The sequence below is a fragment of the Coregonus lavaretus genome (assembly GCF_964263955.1).
Source record: "Coregonus lavaretus genome assembly, chromosome: 10".
NCBI lineage: Eukaryota > Metazoa > Chordata > Actinopteri > Salmoniformes > Salmonidae > Coregonus > Coregonus lavaretus.
This window is the reverse complement of record NC_139997.1, coordinates 58,173,123-58,190,898: the sequence shown is the minus strand read 5'-3', so window position 1 is coordinate 58,190,898 and position 17,776 is coordinate 58,173,123. Positions and strand designations below refer to the sequence as shown.

General features: G+C 43.6%; 1 protein-coding gene across 1 annotated transcript in view; it reads right to left on the bottom strand.

Annotated features, from left to right (window-relative positions):
- The window catches only part of LOC311136158 (calcium/calmodulin-dependent protein kinase kinase 1-like), a gene marked incomplete at its 3' end in the record, with an annotated part of 86,117 nt that overhangs the window by 25,362 nt on the left and 42,979 nt on the right, over nucleotides 1-17,776 (bottom strand). The window contains exons 6-8 of the mRNA XM_084170248.1: nucleotides 6,447-6,483; nucleotides 4,063-4,084; nucleotides 1,691-1,779 (exon numbers count right to left, since the gene is read on the bottom strand). Of these exons, the coding sequence (XP_084026374.1) occupies nucleotides 1,691-1,779; nucleotides 4,063-4,084; nucleotides 6,447-6,483 (148 nt within the window). The remainder of the gene's footprint in view (nucleotides 1-1,690; nucleotides 1,780-4,062; nucleotides 4,085-6,446; nucleotides 6,484-17,776) is intronic.

Here is a 17,776-nt window from a genome sequence, read left to right as displayed (position 1 = left end):
GAGAGAAGTCTCGGTTGAGTGACCCCCTTCTTGAAGCCTGACTGGTTACGGTCAAGAAGATCGTTCTGAAAGAGATAGCGAGAGAGTTGGTCAGAGACATCATGCTCAAGTGTTTTGGAAAGAAAAGAAAGACGGGATACCAGTCTGCTGTTTTTGACGACAGAGGGGTCGAGTGTTGGTTTCTTGAGGAGGGGAGTGACTCTGGCCATTTTGAAGTGAGAGGGGACTAGGCAAGTCAGTTAAGAACAAATTCTTATTTACAATCACGGCCTACACCGGCCAAACCGGTGATGAAGGAAGTGAGAAGGTCTCCAGAGATGGTCTGGAGAAGGGAGGAGGGGATGGGGTCGAGCGGGCAGGTTGTCGGGCGGCCGGACCTCACTAGTTGCAGGATTTCATCTGGAAAAAGAAAAAGGTAAGGAAGGGAGGGCAGGAGGGGAGGGCCGAGCCGGCCGGGAAGAAAGTGCAAGTCATTGGATGCAGAAAGGGAGCAGAGTAGGGTCGAAGAGGCAGAATCAGGAGACAGGAGGGAGAAGCTCCTCTACTTCTACGACTACGCAGATATGAAGACATCTTACTCATTATACAATGAGTATAATTGTAATTATAATTAATCCTCTGTAGCTCAATTGTTAGAGCATGGCGCTTGTAACGCCAGGGTAGTGGGTTCGATCCCCGGGACCACCCATACGTAAAAATGTATGCACACATGACTGTAAGTCATGGTCCTTCCACATTGGTTCTGAAATCACTATCACCCACTAATTAACTTGTCATTTTTGCAGATTAAGTGTTTGAGCTAGTAATGAGATCAAACAGGAGCTAGTTTTTGGTTCTACCTGGAACCAAAAAGGGTTATTCAAAGGATTCTACTATTTTAGGTTCTAGATGGTACCTTTTTTTCGAAGAGTGTAGCCCAAGCTTTGCCATGCTTCTACAGAAGCCTACCGAGCACATTAGATTAGATTTTATTGTCCTCCAAGAAGGCAATTCATTTCCACATTCTTGTACATAGACATAGAGACCACCAACAAACCCATACACCCAGTCATAACATTTACAATACCAAACCAAACCAAATGTCCCTATTGTATAGAGAGCATACACTTCCTACATGACATAAAGTAGCCCATTCTCTACAACGGTACTACAGTACAGTTTGCCTATTGATGTATTGATTGTGCTCATAGCCCTGCGAGCCAGACCACGCTCAGTCTAAAACAGCCTTAGAAAAGCCCTAATTGGTTATGAGCTCAATGGCGCTGAGGGGAGATTGTATATGACACACCAGAACAGAGAAGCCCTTTAGGACCTGAACATACTGTGGTTGATGGGAGATATATGAGGGATGAGTAGAAGACACAAAGAGAGGGGGAAAATGGAATCTGAAGTCTACCAGGCACACAGTTCAATGCTGTTCAGTTCAATGGAGGCAGTGGTGGTGGCTGGCTTCTCTTCTCCACTGAGATTGATATGGGGGTAGTTGGGTAGTCTGGTAGCTCAGAGTGAGAGCCTCTGCTGGTACTTACAATGATGTATTCATGTATGTGGGTACTCACAGTGCTCCATGCCCAGGATACCGAGGACGATCTCTCTCAAGTAGAGGCAAGGAGGGGAGGAGGAGGAGTAAGGGAGGAGGAGGAGGGGATGAAGAGTGGAGGAGAGAGAGGAGTATGATGCTGGTACTCACAGTACTCCATGCCCAGGACAATGTCTCTGAAGTAGAGGCGTGTCTGCTCCTCAGTGAAGGGGCTGTCTGTGGGGACCTCCATCACTGGACTGTGACCGCATCAGGAACCAACACACAGATACACAGAGAGTGTTAGCGAGAAAAAGAGACAGAGAGAGAGAGAGGAGGGGGTGTAGATAGAGAGAGAGGGATAGAGACAAATAGAGAGACAGACAGACAGATGGAGAGACAGAGATACAGAGAGACAAATAGAGAGTTTTTTGTCATCAACAGCTGGAAGGATACCACTTGTTAAGCTACTTTAGTTCCATTCCATATGGCATTTGAATACAGCCTATATATAAATCCAAATCCAGGCCCACTCTGTAGCAGATTGTACAAACAGTAATGTTACACAAGACAACCACACAACCTCCCACGTCACTGGCACCCAACATCTAATAATGCCATGTCAAATCAAGGACCAAAACAGCACCACCCGGTAACAGCTCAATGTCTCCTGCTCACATAGACAATATTTCATTTAACACAGGGCTTAAATGGAACATGACCAATCTGTCCATGTTATCCACAACAGTAACAGTTAAATAGGCAAAAGGTGGATTAGCTGGGAAAAGTTGCCCTTCTATTGAAGCAAAATGTCATGATTCAGAAATAACTCCCCCATGCGACAAGATCTATTTCTTCTGTTTTCTTCTCGTTGTCATAAAGCCATTAGCTTCACATCAAAGTGGCTTCTTAGTGATAGAAACAGGGGAATAGTGATTACTAATAGCTGATAATATGCTATGAAAGTCCTGCCTACTTCCTGGATCAAGTCCCATTCTGTTTTTGAATGGGATTCACAAAAGGTTTTCAATTGTGTTTTTTTTTTCACAATCAAAAACCTTCATGAAAGCCATCAGGTAGAAGGTAATTAATCCATGAATACAAATATTATTTTACATACTGTATATCTTAAATGACAGCATTTTCATGAATTTGATGATAATACTCTTGAATCCCATTCAAAAACAGTATGGGACATGATACAGGAAGTAGGCGGGACTTTCATAGAGTATAGCTGATATTAATATTACATTTGCGTCCTTGGGTCCAAAGCGTCTATGGATCCAAAATGTCTTTGGGTCAATTTTTCTACAGGAAGGGATGTATTATTATTAACTGGACATGAAAGGGTTAACCAACAGAGCCCAACCAGTGGGGCAGAAAGTGTAGAGAAACCCTGGTGCAGTGGTGTAGTGCTAATACATTTGTTACATTTTAGTCATTTAGGAGACGCTCTTATCCAGAGCGACTTACAGTTAGTGAGTGCATACATTATTTTTTTATTTTTCATACTGGCCCCCCGTGGGATACCACTGGTAATAACTGTCAAGTGTAAAACATAAGCACATAATGAATCCCTCTGGAGAGAGAGAGAGAGAGAGAGAGAGAGAGAGAGAGAGAGAGAGAGAGAGAGAGAGAGAGAGAGAGAGAGAAGAGAGAGAGAGAGATGGGGGAGGGAGCAGTGAACAAACACAGGCACTACATCAGCTTTGAGTAATGAAGGAGAACACTGGAGAGAGGGAAGAGAGGAGAAGGGGGATGAGGGGAAAAGGGAAGATGGGATGGCAACCTGGCCTCAGAGCATTTTGTATTATTCTGTATGTAAATCCGAGACATTGCTTTTAGTATGATATGTTACATTTCGTATGGTATGAATTCATTTGTGGAAGTCCATCACCCATTTCATATGAGATGTTACAAATTACAATTCGTATTATACGTTACAAATTAGCAAAACGTACAATATGTTCCGAATTAGCAAAATGTACAATATGTTCAGAATTTTCTAAATGTATGATAGACAAATTCTAGCTAGGTGGCTAGGTTGCTAATGTTAGCTAGATGGCTAACGTTAGCAAAGCTAGGGGTTAGGATTAAGGTTAGGGTTAAGTTTAGGAGTTAGGTTAAAGAGTTAAGGTTAGGGTTAGGGGAAGGATTAGCTAAAAGTTTTAAAGTTAAGGTTAGGGGAAGGGTTAGCTAACATGCTAAGTACAGTAGTAGCTAAAAAGTAGTAAGTAGTTGAAAAGTTGCTAATTATCTCAAATGCAAAAGTTGACCATGATGAGATTCAAACTCGCAACCTTTGGGTTGCTAGATGTTTGCGTTATACGCCCCACCCATACACCCCGACCAACCACCCTAGTTTTGTTTTTGCATTAAGTAACCATCTGTCTTTTGTGACCATACCAAATGTAACATATCTTACTAATTTGAGTGTCCTGGATATACGTGTACTATGTTATGTCTAGTCTATGAGACCAGGCTGGGGATGGGGGCCAGGCTTAAATTATTGTTGAAAAAAGTGCAATACTTAGGCTACTCACCCCTTTGGCATCAAATCAAACACTGCGGGAGATGGTGAGAAGAGAAATACATGAGTCTACATACAGTGCATTCGTAAAGTATTCAGACCCCTTCCTTTTTTCCACATTTTGTTATGTTACAGCATTATTCTAAAATTGATTAAATTAAATAACAACACAATCTCATCAATCTACACACAATACCCCATAATGACAAAGCTAAAACCGGTTTTACACATTTCTGCAAATGTTTTAAAAATCAAACACAGAAATATCTTTTTACATAAGTATTCAGACCCTTTGCTATGAGACTCAAACTTGAGCTCATGTGCATCCTGTTGTTTCCATTGATCATCCTTGAAATGTTTCTACAACTTTCTACAACTTGGAGTCCACCTGTGATATATTCAGTTGATTGGACATGATTTGGAAAGGCACACACCATATAAGGTCCCACAGTTGACAGTGCATGTCAGAGCAAAAACCAAGCCATGAGGTCGAAGGAATTGTCCGTAGAGCTCCGAGACAGGATTGTGTCGAGGCACAGATCTGGGGAAGGGTACCAAAACAATATTGAAGGTCCCCAAGAACACAGTTGCCTCCATCATTCTTAAATTAAAGAAGTTTGGAACCACCAAGACTCTTCCTAGAGCTGGCCGCCCGACCAAACTGAGCAATCGGGGGAGAAGGGCCTTGGTCAGGGAGGTGACCAAGGACCCGATGGTCACTCTGACAGAGCTCCAGAGTTCCTCTGTGGAGATGTGAGAACCTTCCAGAAGGACAACCATCTCTGCAGCACTCCACTAATCAGGCCTTTATGGTAGAGTGGCCAGACCAAAGCCACTCCTCAGTAAAAGGCACATGACAGCCCACTTGGAGTTTGCCAAAAGGCACCTAAAGGACTCTCAGACCATGAGAAACAAGATTCTCTGGTCTGATGAAACCAAGATTGAACTCTTTGGCCTGAATGCCAAGAATCATGTCTCGAGGAAACCTGGCACCATCCCTACGGTGAAGCATGGTGGTGGCAGCATCATGCTGTGGGCTTGTTTTTCAGCGGCAGGGACTGGAAGACTAGTCAGGATCGAGGGAAAGATGAATGGAGCAAAGTACAGAGAGATCCTTCATGAAAACCTGCTCCGAGCGGTCAAGACCTCATACTGGCGCGAAGGTTCACCTTCCAACAGGACAATGACCCTAAGTACACAGCCAAGACAACGCAGGAGTGGCTTCGGCACAAGTCTCTGAATGTCCTTGAGTGGCCCAGCCAGAGCCCAGACTTGAATCCGATCAAACATCTCTGGAGAGACCTGAAAATAGCTGTGCAGCGACGCTCCCCATCCAACCTGACAGAGGTTGAGAGGATCTGCAGAGAAGAATGGGAGAAACTCCCCAAATACAGGTGTGCCAAGCTTTTAGCGTCATACCCAAGAAGACTCGAGGCTGTAATCGCTGCCAAAGGTGCTTCAACAAAGTACTGAGTAAAGAGTCTGAATACTTTTTTATTTGTAATAAATTTGCAAAAATGTATAAAAACCTGTTTTTGTTTTGTCATATGGGGTATTGTGTGTAGATTGATGAGGGAAAAAAACAATTTAATCCATTTCAGAATAAGGCTGTAACGTAACAAAATGTGGATAAAGTCAAGGGGTCTGAATACTTTCCGAATGCCCTGTACATACATGTATGTCAAAGAGATTGTAGTATATTGTAGAACTCGGCACATGGGTTGAAGACTGACTGACACAAACACTAAGTTACTACACCTTTTCACACAAGGCCTTAAATGAGCTAAATAAGATCATCAGCCAATGGCCATGCCTAAGTCAGACTTCCTCTCCTGCCATGCCTACTACGTTGGGCCAGTAACCAAAAGGTTGCTGGATCGAATCCCCGAGCTGACAAGGTAAAGATCTGTCGTTCTGCCCCTGAGCATGGCAGTTAACCCACTGTTCCCCGGGCGCCGATGACATGGATGTCGATTAAGGCAGCCCCCCGCACCTCTCATAAAGGTTCTTCAATTGTCCCCTCAGGAGAACTCTCTGAAAATATTTTTTTGGGGTTCCAAGTGGAACCCTTTTACTAATACAAGGTTCTACGTGAAACCCTTTCACCACTAAAAAAGGTTCTAAGTAGAACTAAAGGGTTCTACTTGAAACCAAAAAGGGTTCTCCTATGGGGACAAATTAAGAACCCTTTTTTTCTAAGAGTGTGCTAAGGGCTTCATTAATGAGCATTTGCATATGGAGTCAACTGTCCCAGCTGCTAAGGGCACCAACGGGCCGATTTAGAGTTTGAGATAAGCATGCTCAACTTGGACTTTCACATAAATCATTCATTGATGTCAACGTGAGGTTAAGTGCACAGTGAGAGAGCAGGAGAGAGTAGTTTGGTGAGGTACATACCCATGTGGAGGTTATCCTCGGCAGGATCATCCAACACCTGCAACAATCAATCAATCAATCAATTTTATTTTATATAGCCCTTCGTACATCAGCTGATATCTCGAAGTGCTGTACAGAAACCCAGCCTAAAACCCCAAACAGCTAGTAATGCAGGTGTAGAAGCACGGTGGCTAGGAAAAACTCCCTAGAAAGGCCAAAACCTAGGAAGAAACCTAGAGAGGAACCAGGCTATGAGGGGTGGCCAGTCCTCTTCTGGCTGTGCCGGGTGGAGATTATAACAGAACCATGCTAAGATGTTCAAAAATGTTCATAAGTGACAAGCATGGTCAAATAATAATCAGGAATAAATCTCAGTTGGCTTTTCATAGCCGATCATTAAGAGTTGAAAACAGCAGGTCTGGGACAGGTAGGGGTTCCATAACCGCAGGCAGAACAGTTGAAACTGGAATAGCAGCAAGGCCAGGCGGACTGGGGACAGCAAGGAGTCACCACGGCCGGTAGTCCCGACGTATGGTCCTAGGGCTCAGGTCTCTCAGTTGGCTTTTCATAGCCGATCATTAAGAGTTGAAAACAGCAGGTCTGCGACAGGTAGGGGTTTCGTAACCGCAGGCAGAACAGTTGAAACTGGAATAGCAGCAAGGCCAGGCGGACTGGGGACAGCAAGGTGTCAGCATGCCCGGTAGTCCTGACGTATGGTCCTAGGGCTCAGGTTCTCAGAGAGAAAGAGAGAACGAGAGAATTAGAGAGAGCATACTTAAATTCACACAGGACACTGGATAAGACAGGAGAAGTACTCCAGGTATAACCAACTAACCCCAGCCCCCCGACACATAAACTACTGCAGCATAAATACTGGAGGCTGAGACAGGAGCGGTCCGGAGACACTGTGGCCCCATCCGAAGAAACCCCCGGACAGGGCCAAACAGGAAGGATATAACCCCACCCACTCTGCCAAAGCACAGCCCCCGCACCACTAGAGGGATATCCTCAACCACCAACTTACAATCCTGAGACAAGGCCGAGTATAGCCCACAGAGGTCTCCACCACAGCACAAACCAAGGGGGGGCGCCAACCCAGACAGGAAGATCACGTCAGTAACTCAACCCACTCAAGTGATGCACCCCTCCTAGGGACGGCATGAAAGAGCACCAGCAAGCCAGTGACTCAGCCCCTGTAACAGGGTTAGAGGCAGAGAACCCCAGTGGAGAGAGGGGAACCGGCCTGGCAGAGACAGCAAGGGCTGTTCGTTGCTCCAGAGCCTTTCCGTTCACCTTCACACTCCTGGGCCAGACTACACTCAATCATAAGACCTACTGAAGAGATAAGTCTTCAGTAAAGACTTAAAGGTTGAGACCGAGTCTGCGTCTCTCACATGGGTAGGCAAACTGTTCCATAAAAATGGAGATCTATAGGAGAAAGCCCTGCCTCCCGCTGTTTGCTTAGAAATTCTAGGGACAATTAGGAGGCCTGCGTCTTGTGACCGTAGCGTACGTATTGGTATGTACGGCAGGACCAACTCGGAAAGATAGGTAGGAGCAAGCCCATGTAACGCTTTATAGGTTAACAGTAAAACCTTGAAATCAGCCCTTGCCTTAACAGGAAGCCAGTGTAGGGAAGCTAGCACTGGAGTAATATGATCAAATTTCTTGGTTCTAGTCAGGATTCTAGCAGCCGTATTTAGCACTAACTGAAGTTTATTTAGTGCTTTATCCGGGTAGCCGGAAAGTAGAGCATTGCAGTAGTCTAACCTAGAAGTAACAAATGCATGGATTAATTTTTCTGCATCATTTTTGGACAGAACATTTCTGATTTTTGCAATGTTACGTAGATGGAAAAAAGCTGTCCTTGAAACAGTCTTGATATGTTCGTCAAAAGAGAGATCAGGGTCAAGAGTAACGCCGAGGTCCTTCACAGTTTTATTTGAGACGACTTTACAACCATCAAGATGAATTGTCAGATTTAACAGAAGATCTCTTTGTTTCTTGGGACCTAGAACAAGCATCTCTGTTTTGTCTGAGTTTAAAAGTAGAAAGTTTTCAGCCATCCACTTCCTTATGTCTGAAACACAGGCTTCTAGCGAGGGCAATTTTGGGGCTTCACCATGTTTCATTGAAATGTACAGCTGTGTGTCATCCGCATAGCAGTGAAAGTTAACATTATGTTTTCGAATAACATCCCCAAGAGGTAAAATATATAGTGAAAACAATAGTGGTCCTAAAACAGAACCTTGAGGAACACCGAAATGTACAGTTGATTTGTCAGAGGACAGACCATTCACAGAGACAAACTGATATCTTTCCGACAGGTAAGATCTAAACCAGGCCAGAACTTGTCCGTGTAGACCAATTTGGGTTTCCAGTCTCTCCAAAAGAATGTGGTGATCGATGGTGTCAAAGGCAGCACTAAGGTCTAGTAGCACGAGGACAGATGCAGAGCCTCGGTCTGACGCCATTAAAAGGTCATTTACCACCTTCACAAGTGCAGTCTCAGTGCTATGATGGGGTCTAAAACCAGACTGAAGCATTTCGTATACATTGTTTGTCTTCAGAAAGGCAGTGAGTTGCTGCGCAACAGCTTTTTCTAAAATTTTTGAGAGGAATGGAAGATTCGATATAGGCCGATAGTTTTTTATATTTTCCGGGTCAAGGTTTGGCTTTTTCAAGAGAGGCTTTATCACTGCCACTTTTAGTGAGTTTGGTACACATCCGGTGGATAGAGAGCTGTTTATTATGTTCAACATAGGAGGGCCAAGCACAGGAAGCAGCTCCTTCAGCAGTTTAGTAGGAATAGGATCCAGTATGCAGCTTGAAGGTTTAGAGGCCATGATTATTTTCATCATTGTGTCAAGAGATATAGTACTAAAACACTTAAGTGTCTCTCCCGATCCCAGGCCCTCGCAGAGCTGTGCAGATCCAGGACAGCTAAGCCCTGGAGGAATACGCAGATTCAAAGAGGAGTCCGTAATTTGCTTTCTAATGGTCATGATCTTTTCCTCAAAGAAGTTCATGAATTTATTACTGCTGAAGTGAAAGCCATCCTCTCTTTGGGAATGCTGCTTTTTAGTTAGCTTTGCAACAGTATCAAAAAGAAATTTTGGATTGTTCTTATTTTCCTCGATTAAGTTGGAAAAGTAGGATGATCGAGCAGCAGTGAGGGCTCTTCGGTACTGCACGGTACTGTCTTTCCAAGCTAGTCGGAAGACTTCCAGTTTGGTGTGGCGCCATTTCCGTTCCAATTTCCTGGAAGCTTGCTTCAAAGCTCGGGTATTTTCTGTATACCAGGGAGCTAGTTTCTTATGACAAATGTTTTTCGTTTTTAGGGGTGCAACTGCATCTAGGGTATTGCGCAAGGTTAAATTGAGTTCCTCAGTTAAGTGGTTAACTGATTTTTGTCCTCTGACGTCCTTGGGTAGGCAGAAGGAGTCTGGAAGGGCATCAAGGAATTTTTGTGTTGTCTGAGAATTTATAGCACGACTTTTGATGCTCCTTGGTTGGGGTCTGAGCAGATTATTTGTTGCGATTGCAAACGTAATAAAATGGTGGTCCGATAGTCCAGGATTTTGTGGAAAAACATTAAGATCTACAACATTTATTCCATGGGACAAAACTAGGTCCAGAGTATGACTGTGGCAGTGAGTAGGTCCAGAGACATGTTGGACAAAACCCACTGAGTCGATGATGGCTCCGAAAGACTTTTGGAGTGGGTCTGTGGACTTCTCCATGTGAATATTAAAATCACCAAAAATTAGAATATGATCTGCTATGACTACAAGGTCTGATAGGAATTCAGGAAACTCAGAGAGGAATGCTGTATATGGCCCAGGAGGCCTGTAAACAGTAGCTATAAAAAGTGATTGAGTAGGCTGCATAGATTTCATGACTAGAAGCTCAAAAGACGAAAACGCCATTTTTTTTTTTGTAAATTGAAATTTGCTATCGTAAATGTTAGCAACACCTCCGCCTTTGCGGGATGCACGGGGAATATGGTCACTAGTGTAACCAGGAGGTGAGGCCTCATTTAACACAGCAAATTCATCAGGCTTAAGCCATGTTTCAGTCAGGCCAATCACATCAAGATTATGATCAGTGATTAGTTCATTGACTATGACTGCCTTTGAAGTGAGGGATCTAACATTAAGTAACCCTATTTTGAGATGTGAGGTATCACGATCTCTTTCAATAATTGCAGGAATGGAGGACGTCTTTATCCTAATAAGATTGCTAGGGCGAACACCGTCATGTTTAGTTTTGCCCAACCTAGGTCGAGGCACAGACACAGTCTCAATGGGTATGGCTGAGCTGACTACACTGACTGTGCTATTGGCAGACTCCACTAAGCTGGCAGGTTGGCTAACAGCCTGCTGCCTGGCCTGCACCCTATTTCACTGTGGGGCTAGAGGAGTTAGAGCCCTATCTATGTTGGTAGATAAGATGAGAGCACCCCTCCAGCTAGGATGGAGTCCGTCACTCCTTAGCAGGTCAGGCTTGGTCCTGTTTGTGGGTGAGTCCCAGAAAGAGGGCCAATTATCTACAAATTCTATCTTTTGGGAGGGGCAGAAAACAGTTTTCAACCAGCGATTGAGTGCTGAGACTCTGCTGTAGAGCTCGTCACTCCCCCTAACTGGGAGGGGGCCAGAGACAATTACTCGATGCCGACACATCTTTCTAGCTGATTTACACGCTGAAGCTATGTTGCACTTGGTGACCTCTGACTGTTTCATCCTAACATCGTTGGTGCCGACGTGGATAACAATATCTCTATACTCTCTACACTCGCCAGTTTTAGCTTTAGCCAGCACCATCTTTAGATTAGCCTTAACGTCGGTAGCCCTGCCCCCTGGTAAACAGTGTATGATCGCTGGGTGATTCGTTTTAAGTCTAATACTGCGGGTAATGGAGTCGCCAATGACTAGGGTTTTCAATTTGTCAGAGCTAATGGTGGGAGCCTTCGGCGTCTCAGACCCCGTAACGGGAGGAGTAGAGACAAGAGAAGACTCAGACTCAGACTCGCTACATAATGGGGAAAACCGGTTGAAAGTTTCTGTCGGCTGAATGAGCGACACCGGTTGAGCATTCCAACGGTATTTCCCTCCAGAAGCCATGAGAAAGTTGTCCGGCTGCGGGGACTGTGCGGGGGGATTTATACTAACGTTACTATCTGTACTTACTGGTGGCACAGACGCTGTTTCTTCCTTTCCTACACTGAAATTACCCTTGCCTAACGATTGCGTCTGAAGCTGGGCTTGTAGCACAGCTATTCTCGCCGTAAGGCGATCGTTCTCCTGTATATTATGAGTACAGCGACTGCAATTAGAAGACATCATGTTAATGTTACTACTTAGCTTCGGCTGTTGAAGATGTTGACGAACCATGTCCAGATAAAGCGTCCGGAGTGAAAAAGTTGAATGAGGGAAAAAAGTTGCGATGGAAAAAAGGAAAATAAAGTAAAATTGGCAGCAAAAACGCACAGGAAAATGACTCTTCTGTCTCGGGATAAAACGTCCGGGGTGAAAAAGTTTAACGAAAAAAGATGAGTGAGGACAAAACTAAAAAGTTGGTAAATTTGTTGAACACAGAGATTGATTAAACGTTTATTAAAAGTAAAACGTGAATAGTTTGGCAGGTAGCCAAGTAGCAACAAACAGCACAGCAGCACGGAGACAATGCGGAAGCGAGACGGAAGTTGTTTTTGAGCCTGTCTACATTCCTGATTTCAATGATAATACATCATCAGGAATACATCATATAATAGAATACACAACAGACCCTATAGTATAAGGACATGGCATTAGCATTACACTGAAGAATGCAACATAACAAGTATTCATTGGAGGATATTAATATCTGTACTATATCATTGTACTAACCATCTGTGACAAATGTAATTGCCACGTTATGTTTTACATTTTCCTCTAGCAGACTTTAATCTTTTATTAGAAGATAAAGGTTCTGAGCATAATAAGAACATTTTACTGGTCTAGAATCCAATATTGGCTGTAAGATTAATTAGTGAAGCACTATTAATACAATTCCATCCCAGACTCAACCCAGGCCTGGTACTGTAGAACAGTGGTTCTCAAACGGTTTCACTCGGGCCCCCCTTACATCATTGGGGAACATCCCGCGCCATTTTAAAGCTCATTTCCTGCTTTCTTCTTCAAAAAAATTTTGCCATGGGATGGAAATAACATTTTGCAGTTTTAAAGCGAATTTCCTGCTATTCTACACATTTTTCCATGTCTTATGTGTGTTCATGTGATCGCAAAATCACCTAGCTAAAAAATTTTAGCTGACATGGGCTAGTTCATCTGGACTTTTCTGACAAGTTATAAATAGCTATCTAAGGTCTGCAATGACTAACATGACAAGAGGAAAACTGCTGATGCACTACCCAATTTTCAACATTGCACCGTGTGCATTGTACTATTATAACTTTCAGGGGGGGATAGGACGACAGAGAAAGAGGAGGAGAGAGGAGAGAAAGGGGAAGAGGAGAAGTAGGGGAGGGGGAAAGGACGAGAGAAGTGTGTGAGGAGGAGAGAAAGAGGAGGACAGGAGGCAGGGTCTGATTAATGCAGGGGATTATCGGGGCTGAAGCCCCCTGGGCCCAGGCTCGTGGGGGGACCAAATATACAGCTTGTTGCATTGTGGCCATAGACATACAGTGCCTTGCAAAAGTATTCATCCCCCTTGGCGTATTTCCTATTTTGTTGCATTACAACCTGTAATTTAAATTGATTTTTATTTGGACATACACAAAATAGTCCCCCCAAAAATAACTTGTTTAAAAAAAATCTAAAAAATAAATAACGGAAAAGTGTTGCATGCATATGAATTCACCCCCTTTGCTATGAAGCCCCTAAATAAGATCTGGTGCAACCAATTACCTTCAGAAGTCACATAATTAGTTAAATAAAGTCCACTTGTGTGCAATCTAAGTGTGACATGATCTGTCACATAATCTCAGTATATATACACCTGCTCTGAAAGGCCCCAGAGTCTGCAACACCACTAAGCAAGGGGCACCACCAAGTAAGCGGCACCATGAAGACCAAGGAGCTCTCCAAACAGGTCAGGGACAAAGTTGTGGAGAAGTACAGATCAGGGTTCTAAAAAAATATACGAAACTTTGAACATCCCACAGAGCACCATTAAATCCATTATTAAAAAATGGAAAGAATATGGCACCACAACAAACCTGCCAAGAGAGGGCCGCCCACCAAAACTCACGGACCAGGCAAGGAGGGCATTAATCAGAGAGGCAACAAAGAGACCAAAGATAACCCTGAAGGAGCTGCAAAGCTCCACAGCGGAGATTGGAGTATCTGTCCATAGGACCACTTTAAGCCGTACACTCCACAGAGCTGGGCTTTACGGAAGAGTGGCCAGAAAAAAAGCCATTGCTTAAAGAAAAAGGCATGTGGGAGACTCCCCAAACATATGGAAGAAGGTACTCTGGTCAGATGAGACTAAAATTGAGCTTTTTGGCCATCAAGGAAAACGCTATGTCTGGCGCAAACCCAACACCTCTCATCACCCCGAGAACACCATCCCCACAGTGAAGCATGGTGGTGGCAGCATCATATTGTGGTGATGTTTTTTTATCGGCAGGGACTGGGAAACTTGTCAGAATTGAAGGAATGATTGATGCCGTTAAATACAGGGAAATTCTTGAGGGAAACCTGTTTCAGTCTTCCAGAGATTTGAGACTGGGATGGAGGTTCACCTTAAGCATACTGCTAAAGCAACACTTGAGTGGTTTAAGGGGAAACATTTAAATGTCTTGCAATGGCCTAGTCAAAGCCCAGACCTCAATCCAATTGAGAATTTGGTGTATGATTTAAAGACTGCTGTACATTAGAGGAACCTATCCAACTTGAAGGAGCTGGAGCAGTTTTGCTTTGAAGAATGGGCAAATATCCCAGTGGCTAGATGTGCCAAGCTTTTATAGACATACCCTAATATACTTGCAGCTGTAATTGCTGAAAAAGGTGGCTCTACAAAGTATTGACGGGGGGGGGGGGGGGGGTGAATAGTTATTTACGCTCAAGTTTTCTGTTTTTTTCTCACCCAAAATTATTTTGCACCTTCAAAGTGGTAGGCATGTTGTGTAAATCAAATGATATAAACCCCCAAAAATTCATTTTTTATTCCAGGTTGTAAGGCAACAAAATAGGAAAAATGTCAAGGGGGGTGAATACTTTCACAAGCCACTGTATAATCCATAGAAGGGTTTTGGAACCTCTTACCCTGGCAATTTTAAACTCATGGCTGCCAGTCTTGACTTGAATGGGAACTGTCATTTATGGATTATATTTCTATGGTTGGTTGCAGCTGTCTGTTTGCCTTTTGCACATTTCTAAATACAATCGCAGGAAAAACGTTCAGTTTGGAAAGCAAATGTCTACCGCTGAATAGAGAGGACTAATCTGTCAGTAGAACTAATTTTTAAAAATTGTTCTCAACAACTCAATTTTTTTTGCAACAGCAGCATTGTAGCTCATCTTGAGATAGGCTATTGCCAAGAGGAGCGCATCGGCCATCACCGTGAGTAGTAGCCTATGGCTTTATCTTCATCATTAGGTGAGTCAGTTTGCCACTGGAAATTGTATTTAGTAGCCTACTGTAGCCTATAATATATATACAGTATTTTGCCTCCTAATATTGTACAATCTGTGTCGCTTCATTGGCCTGGGCTATTGTTGAATGAATGAATTACATTTTATTTTTGTGTCAAATCGCCAGTTGGCAACCTATCCCTTAATGGGATTAATTGATACATAAACAAACATTACAATAATTAACTGTAATAATTCAGTGATAATTCTTCTTCCGGTGTTCTCTGCAGTGCGCATCGCATAAAGAGTGAAAAAATGTAAGATAAAAATCCATACATAATAACAGTAAATAAGGTTATCCAAACAATAATTATATCCCTAGAGCAATAAAAATATATACATACATACATACATACATACATACATACATACATACATACATACATACATACATACATACATACATACATACATACATACATACATAACATATGCAGATAAATAAATACAGAAAAATGAAACAGAAGGCATTTGTACCCAGTATGGCACAAAGAGAAGATTCATGTGGGACACAAGCCTATACGCAATCTATATACACATACATATTATTTCTTAATCCGGCCCTGGGAAAGGAGGGCGGCTGGCTGCTCTGGGATGGAGCTGTAGAGTTGAAACACTAAGCTAAGAGGAGCTCCACTTTCACTGTAAACTCATTACGACTGACTGGCACAGTGCTGCTAGGAGCCCCAGAGGTATCCATGGCCACCCACTGACTCCATCCCATCTCCAGTGCCTCCACCCTGCCCTCCTTTCACTGTAAACTCATTATGACTGGCGGGCCTGGCATGGTGCCACCCACTAACTCCAGTCCCAGCCCTCCCCGAGCCCTCTCTCCACCAACACCTAGCCCTCCATCCTGCTCTGATGAGGAACCCAATTACGTCTGGGAGCCCCCGCCATCTGCCTGTGATTGAAGAGCACTCTGATAATGTTACTGGGGAGAGGAGAAAGAGGGTCAGTGCGGTGCTTGTCTGTCGCTCCTCTCTAAATCAGTGCCTCTCCCATCTATTCCCATCTCCTTTACATAAGCCACTGTGGTAAGCAGCGCAGTACTTGGTTGCATCCCAAATGGCACCCTATCCCATATACAGTACACTCCTTCCCAGCTAGCACATTTGGTTCCTTGGAAGTTGTGGGAATGTATGTTTTTGGTTTAACATTGTTGTGGGAATGAAGCCATAAGTTTCCTGACTGTTAAACGGAACGTTTTTTTTTTACATTCTGAGAACAGAAGTGAACATTTTGCCTGTTCTGGGAACATACATTTTTAGGTTTCTGGGAGGTTCTAGAGTTTTACTCTGGTTTCGTGAAAGTTGTCCTGGGAGGTTTTATGAACGCTCTGAGAATGGAAATAATAGGTTATTTTAAGGTAATTAAATATTCTTAGAACATTCTCTAAATATTGTGAAAGTTTTGTTATGGTTATTATTGAACATTTTCTTAACAGTAAGAATGAAATGTAAAGGTTATTTGGAGGTTGTTGACATCATCAACCAATTTTTTTACATCATCAACCAATTAGTAGACAATTAGTAGGCAATGCCTACTCACAATTGGTCAAAATCACACAAATAACACAGATTATGTCATTGGAAACACTTATCTTCCTCTTATCTTTTTTACTACAAAACATAGAAACACACCATTTTCACATACTGTATGTTGATGTTGGGTTGGTGCTGGAGATGATGAATATGAAGTAGAACAATTGTGAAGTTTCCCTTTAAAACGTTCACTGAATGTTTTAATAAGACTTTTAAAGTAACTGCCCAGTGGAAATTGCTCTAAAAAAATGCATATTATGTTAACTCATATCCAAATAACTCATATCCACTGACCAACTGGCAAGTGTCTTCACTGACATTTTCAACATGTCCCTGACTGAGTCTGTAATACCAACATGTTTCAAGCAGACCACCATAGTCCCCGTGCCCAAGAACTCTAAGATAACCTGCCTAAATGACTACCGACCCGTAGCACTGACGTCTGTAGCCATGAAGTGCTTTGAAAGACTGGTCATGGCTCACATCAACAGCATAATCCCAGAAACCCTAGACCCACTCCAATTTGCATACCGCCCCAACAGATCCACAGATGATGCAATCTCTATCGCACTCCACACTGCCCTTTCCCACCTGGACAAGAGGAACACCTACGTGAGAATGCTATTCATTGACTACAGCTCAGCATTCAACACCATAGTGCCCTCTAAGCTCATCACTAAGCTAAGGATCCTGGGACTAAACACCTCCCTCTGCAACTGGATCCTGGACTTCCTGACGGGCCGCCCCCAGGTGGTAAGGGTAGGTAACAACACATCTGCCACACTGATCCTCAACACGGGGGCCCCTCAGGGGTGCGTGCTCAGTCCCCTCCTGTACTCTCTGTTCACCCATGACTGCATGGCCAGGCACGACTCCAACACCATCATTAAGTTTGCCGACGACACAACAGTGGTAGGCCTGATCACCGACAACAATGAGACAGCCTATAGGGAGGAGGTCAGAGATCTGGCCGTGTGGTGCCAGGACAACAACCTCTCCCTCAACGTGACCAAGACAAAGGAGATGATTGTGGACTACAGGAAAAAAAAGAGGACTGAGCACGCCCCCATTCTCATCGACGGGGCTGTAGTGGAACAGGTTGAGAGCTTCAAGTTCCTTGGTGTCCACATCACCAACGAACTATCATGGTCCAAACACACCAAGACAG